Source organism: Triticum aestivum, chromosome 4A (assembly GCF_018294505.1).
Source record: "Triticum aestivum cultivar Chinese Spring chromosome 4A, IWGSC CS RefSeq v2.1, whole genome shotgun sequence".
In the NCBI taxonomy this organism is placed as follows: domain Eukaryota; kingdom Viridiplantae; phylum Streptophyta; class Magnoliopsida; order Poales; family Poaceae; genus Triticum; species Triticum aestivum.
Window position 1 is genome coordinate 413,380,202 of NC_057803.1, and position 6,991 is coordinate 413,387,192.

General features: G+C 46.0%; 1 protein-coding gene across 1 annotated transcript in view; it reads right to left on the minus strand.

Annotated features, from left to right (window-relative positions):
- Nucleotides 1-1,781: 1,781 nt before the first annotated feature.
- The window catches only part of LOC123083827 (uncharacterized), a 24,644-nt gene continuing 19,434 nt past the window's right edge, over nucleotides 1,782-6,991 (minus strand). The window contains exon 3 of the mRNA XM_044505728.1: nucleotides 1,782-2,251. Within this exon, the coding sequence (XP_044361663.1) occupies nucleotides 2,053-2,251 (199 nt within the window). The 3' untranslated portion in view covers nucleotides 1,782-2,052. The remainder of the gene's footprint in view (nucleotides 2,252-6,991) is intronic.

Here is a 6,991-nt window from a genome sequence, read left to right on the forward strand (position 1 = left end):
AAGCCTATGCATGTTACATGTCTTTCCAAAGCTTTACTTGCTAGTCTTCGTATATCTATCTAAATCTTTGATGTATGTTGTCATCAATTACCAAAAAGAGGGAGATTGAAAGCATAAGTGTTTCGTGGGTGATTTTGGTAATTAATGTCAACATATCTCTTGTTGGACTAAGACTTTTATCTAGTATATTTCAGATGAGTTCAACAATGAAGTGGCGTGGACAAGAGGATATGGAACCCCTTCAAGATGCTAAGGGCAGAAGATTGGCAAAAGCTCAAAAAGCTCAAGACTCTATATTTTTATTTTAGTGATCCAACATGACATTGAGTTCATAGAAAAAGGCAATACTATTAAAAGGGAATGAGGTGTTGCTTAATGGCTTGCTTGCTTAAAATGCTTAGTGATATGCTCTAAAATCCCTCAACCACTTTCTCATATCCACAATGTCCCAAACCAAAAGTCAAACTCGGCCCCACCGATTTGATCTATCCGGCGCCACCGAGTTCATTTGACATAACCACTGCTAGAAACCCTAGTCAGTTCGGTCTCACTGATGGGATCTTGATCTTACCGAGATGGGTTTGCAAACTCTCTGTTACCTGTTGCAATAATCCCAGTCCCACCGAGTTTGCTTGATCAACTCTTTTGCTTATTATCAAAATCGGTCCCACCGAGTTTGCGTAAGCGGTCAAACCGAGTTAAAGTTTTACCCTAACCCTAGCACATCGGTCCCACCGAAAATCCTAACGTTCACATTTTGAACTAAATCAGTCTGACCGAGTTTCTCGATTAGATCCCACCGAGTTTGGTAAATTGTGTGTAACGGCTAGATTTTGTGTGGAGGCTATATACCCTTTCACCCAACCTTCATTCATGGAGAGAGTCATCAGAACGTGTCTACACTTTCAGGATTCATTTTCTGAGAGAGAACCACCTACTCAAGTGTCGAGACCAAAATATTCCAATCTAACCACAAGAACCTTGATCTCTAGCCTTCCCAAATTGCTTTCCACTCAAATCATCTTTTCACCAAATCTAAATCAATGAGAGAGTTGAGTGTTGAGGAGACTATCATTTGAAGCACAAGAGTAAGGAGTTTATCATCAACACACCATTTATTACCTTTTAGAAGGTTGCGTCTTCGTAGACCCTTCATGAATGGAGCCCCCCGTGGACTCGCGCAACCGTTACCCTCTATGGGTTGAAGTCTCATATACTCTTGTCATGCTTGTTTGAAATGTTTTGTTAAGGGTGTATTACCTCCTCTAGACGCCTCTCCTCATCCTACAGGATGATAGACGACTTTACTCAAACTGAGATCCTTGTTGTGTTCGTTCTCAGTTTTGCCAAGGCTGAGCATATCAAAAGGTGAAAATGATGTTGAGTGAGCAGCAGCTGTTAGGTCGACTTGATGCCGAGCAAGAACAGACAAGTGGCGCAACTCAACGAAATGAGCAGATTTGGCTTTCCTACTAACACGATACCAAAAGAGCACAGCGAGCATGCCAATGATCATGATGCCAAGTCGAAGGAGCTGAGCTTGTGCCAAACCAACTCAATGAAGCACTCGGATCAGACGTGCACACGATCAGCCAGTCACCTCAAGTGCATGTAACAGGCTTTCGTAATCCAGGAGAATTACAACTATAAGCTAACAAAAGATGAACATGTAAGCCAAATTGCATTCACTATTATTACCGGTAGCAATATTGTGAGAGAGAACAGATGAATTTTCCAGTTCAAGTGTTCAAGGGCAGAGGTCACCACAGGTACATCATAAATTTACAAGTAGAAGCGATTCAGATTTATACCAGCACTCAAATCATAGGATACAATATATCATTCATCCAATCAATTCAAATAACCCAGAGGTGTGCAAGGATTATCAAGTCTCACAACATCAAGTGCACTTTAATTCAGGCAACAGAAGAAAACTGCAACATATTAAGTACTGCTTACATTTCCATAGCCTAGGCAAAAGACAAAGCCAGCGTTCAAGAAGTTGATTTAAATGCAGTAGAGTTTACTTCCGAAGACAGGAAAAGCAGCCGCTCAGCGCAGCCTCCTGGCCTCCCGCTCAGACTCGAGCAGGGTGAGGATGTCGCCCTCACGAACAGGGCCCTTGACGTTCCTCATGATGAGACGGTTCTGGTCATCCAGGAACTTCACCCTGACCTGGGTCACCTGACCCCTGGAGCCGGTGCGGCCCATCACCTTCACCACGACTGCGAGCTTGACCTGGGTATCCATGCTGCAAACACAAGGAATTGCATTAGGCAAATGCTGGTGTACAATTCAATTGCAATTCAGATAATACAGGAGAGCACCCAAATCATGTATGGAGATCCAAATAAAAAACGAATGCCTACATACTAGCAAGTTATCCATAAGTAAGCGGTCACCGAAAAGCAAGCAATTCAGAGGCCCTGTTTTGCATACTTTTCTGACGGGTCCAACCAAGAAATCGGCAGCAAAATAACTACCGAGGCATAATACAGCTCCAACTAAAATATGTTTAACAATAAGGTCCAATTACTCATCCATACAGATATTCAGCAAGAATTTTGCAACTAAGAACCCAGGGTTTATTTGAGATCTAAACAGTGGCTACCAACATCGGCACAAAACTAAGCATTACAAATGGAAAATGAAAGGAGCATCTCAACAAACGATAAAGCAACACCATCGGGAACGAAACTCCCAAGGAAACTAGGCAACACGATCATCAATCACAGCAACTAAATCCAGCACCAAACGTAGAGATAAAGCCCGCAGATCCGTAGAGCCACGGGTGAATAGGCGTAGGGGAGGGATGTGACAACCTTTCTTCGGCTGTTGGTGACGGGGGATCGCTGCTTCTGCTACAACGACGGAGGCGGCGGCGCAGGCGCAAGTAGGGCGGAAAGAAGACAAAGGTAAAACCCTAGCGCTCGTCTGATGCTTATATAAGGTTGCGCTGCCTGCGGCGTCGTATGCGAGCGAATGGTCTGTTGGGCCTAAAGCCCAAACGACTGCTGCTTTTCTCTAGGGTTTTTTCACGACTTTCTTTCAAAATTTGTCATTGCAACTCTAGGCCTCTACTGCAATCCGCAACCACCAAGGTGATCGTCAACAGGGTGGTTGGGAAGAGTTTTCGGCATGCTTATGGGCTGCGTCAGGAAGACCCTATCTCATCGCTACTCTTCATCATTGCAATGGACGCTCTGACGAAGCTCATGCAGAGAGCTATGGAGGTTGGCGTGCTCAGCACCTTCCCTGGTATCACGGCCATGCAAAGGATCTCCATATATGCTAACGACGTGGCGTTGTTCGTTAAACCTACTGCCTTGGATCTGAGCTTTTTGAAGGAGGCCTTGGAAGCATTTGGTGAAGCATCGGGGCTTAGTGTGAACTACCGGAAATCATCGGCCATTGTGATTAGGGGCGATATGAAGGACAAACAGAGGGTGGCCGCGCTGCTGCAGTGTGACATGCCAGAGTTCCCGCGCAGGTACTTTGGACTACAGCTTGCGGTTAAGAGGCTGTCGAGCGGATTGGCAGCCCATGCTGGACAAAGTGAGGTACTTTGTTCCAGCATGGCAAAGGGGGGTGATTCAATGTAACGCCCTCGATGCGGCTATAGCTCCCACGTGTCGAGGCACGACTTAGAGACATAACCGCATTGAAAGCAATGTCGCAAGTTAGGCAATCATTACAACATCCCATGTAGTATATGATAAAAAGGGGAAGATAACATAGTTGGCTTACACTCGCCACGTCACATCAGAGTACATAAATAACATCCATCAAACAAGCACTCATGGCCCGACTACGGCGCCAAAATAGAAAAGAACCCAACATGCGACAAGGTCCCGAATCGATAACCCCAACTAGGCACCACTACTGATCATCGGGAAAAGAAATATAGTATCGCTGAGAGTCCTCGTCGAACTCCCACTTGAGCTCGTAATCGTCAACTGGAGCAGAAACACCTGGACCTGCATCTGGAGTTGTAGTATCTGTGAGCCACAGGGACTCAGCAATCTCACACCCACGCGATCAAAACTATTTAAGCTCATAGGAATGGATAAGGCAAATATATGTGGAGCTGCAGCAAGCGACTAGCATATGTGGTGGCTAACTTATACGCAAAAGAGAGCGAGAAGAGAAGGCGAAGCACGAGCGAGAAGCTAAAGGAACATCCTGCGCAAGCATAACTCCAACACCGTGTCCACTTCCCGGACTCCGCCGAGAAGGGGCCATCACGGTAACACACACGGTTGATACATTTTAATTAAGTTTAGTTAAAGTTATCTACAACCGGACATTAACAAATTCCCATCTGCCCATAACCGCGGGCACGGCTTTCGAAAGATCAATCCCTGCAGGGGGGTCCCAACTTAGCCCATAACAAGCTCTCACGGTCAACGAAGGAATAGACCTCCACCCAAGACACACCGATCAGACTCGGTATCTTGGTACAACAAGATGATTCGGCAGGTTAAAACAAGTCCAGCAACACCGCCCGAATGTGCCGACAAATCCCGATAGGAGCTGCACATATATCTTTCTCAGGGCACACTCAGATGAGCAATCCGTACAACTAAAACCAAACCTCGAGTTTCCCCGAGGTGGCGCTGCACAGGGCTCTAGTTCGGACCAACACTCAGAGGAGCACTGGCCCGTGGGGGGCTAAAATAAAGATGACCTTCGGGCTCCGGAAACCCAAGGGAAAAAGAGGCTAGGTGGCAAATGGTAAAACCAATGTTGGGCCTTGCTGGAAAAGCTTTAATCAAGGCGAACTATCAAGGGGTTCCCATTATAGCCCAACCGCGTAAGGGACGCACAATCCGGGAACATAACACCGATATGACGGAAACTAGGGCGGCAAGAGTGGAACAAAACACTAGGCGAGGGCCGAGCCTTCCACCCTTTACCAAGTATATAGATGCATTAAGATAACATAGTAATATAATGATATCCCAACAAGTAAATAAATGTTCCAACAAGGAACGGCTCCAATCTTCACCTGCAGCTAACAACGCTATAAGAAGGGCTGAGCAAAGCGGTAACATAGCCAATCAACGGTTTGCTAGGACAATGGTGGGTTAGAGGTTCAACATGGCAATTGGGAGGCTGACAAGCAAAAGGTAGGCATCGTTGCAGTGGCAAAGCAAAAGAGCGAGCAAACTAGCATAGCAAAGATAGTAGTGATTTCGAGGGTATGATCATCTTGCCTGCACAGTTGTCAAAGTTGACTGGATCCTCACAAGCAAACTCAACGGGCTCCTCGGTAGCGAACTCGTCTCCCGGCTCTACCCAACAAGACAAACAAGCAACAAGGATACAATCAACCACGGCCAAGTCCAAGCAATATGATGAAACGACGATATGCTATGCGGGATGCGATGCGGGATGCAAAATGCAAGATATGACAGGAAAAGCATGAACCTGGCATCAACATGGAAAACCAAGTGTGCCACTGGATAGAGGGGATGAAATCGATTGAAAACGATATAAAGATCATTGGAATCGGAGTTACGGTTTGGAAATGGCAAGCGTTTTAAGATATGACACCGGTATGCGATTTACAGCAGGTAGGCATCTAAATGCAACAAAATGAACATGCTACAGCCACCAAACATGAAAACAAAATACATGGCAGTGAAGTACACAAGATGGTTGACAAAACACTAGCACTGAGCCATAGGCAAATTCATCCATTAAGAGGTTCAAACAAGCATGGCTAAAACGCAAATGCAAAATAGATTCCAGACTTAGTGAAATTAACACTAGTCTGAAATTTCAGATCACGATGCTCTCTTCGGAGCAGCAAAACAACATGATAGAAAACCTGAACATGACAAGTAATAACATGGCATGGAACTACTCAACAAGCTTAACAAAACACCCAAAGTGACCTGGGGCCAAAAGGGTTCACAAAATACTCTACCGAGCTCACGAACATCGCTCGAACACAATCAGTTTTTAGACTTAGTGAAAACTGAGACACGCTGAAATATAACTCACGAAGGCATGTAAACGAGCTCGATGCACTCACTACGGTGCAAGTCATGGCAAGGAAAGCATATAACCAGCAAGAAGGCACAATGTGCTAGCTACACATGGCAAGAACAAAGGCATAGCATGCATGGAACACTAACGGTAGCATCGGCAAGATCGCAAACAAGTTGACGATCTGCCCAGATTAACAACGAAGCAAAAGTTGAGCTCGATCGAGTCAACCTAGAGCACTCCACATATGCCAACAAAGACATGGATGGATAGAGCATAAAATAAATATCAAAACTCCCTTACCGATCATCCTCAAAAGAGGCACGGATCACTAGGAAACAAGCTGGACATATAGCATCATGAACTAAAATATCCCAGACTTAGTGAAAATCACCAAGTCCCTGAAATCTGCAATCTCAGGTACCTCTCTTCACAAGCTTGCACAAGACAACACACACATCCTAAAAATATATGGGTGGCACCTCTGGAAAGAAGACAAAATGCTTAACAATTCATCCCAAAGGGGCACAGGCATATCATGCACGAATTAAACATAGCAAAAATGACAAAAGTGCATGATGAACTAACGGATCTGCAATCTAACTCACGAAGCCTCCTTCTAACAGCATTTTGGGCATCAAGATGACCTCAAATGCTAATGATGCAATGGAATGAAATGATGTACATGTCGAGACGAAGATTTTGATACATCATATGCCCAAAACGGAGCTACGGTTGCGGAGATACAAGCAGTCAAAGAATGCATAAAAAACTAGGGTTTCTGGACAAAAGTCAAGGGGGGGGGGTTGGACCTGAGATCTGGAACCGCACGGAAACCGAGGCGGCGCCGGAACACTGTAGCAACGGGGCGTCGCCGGAGCTCGTCGCGGCTCGCCGGAGGAAGAGGGACGGCGGCGTCGGGCGCCGGGGCGACGAGGGGCGGAGGCGGCGGCGGAGAGCGGGGGCGGCGGCGTAGTGGCTTCGGCCACCGGAGTCG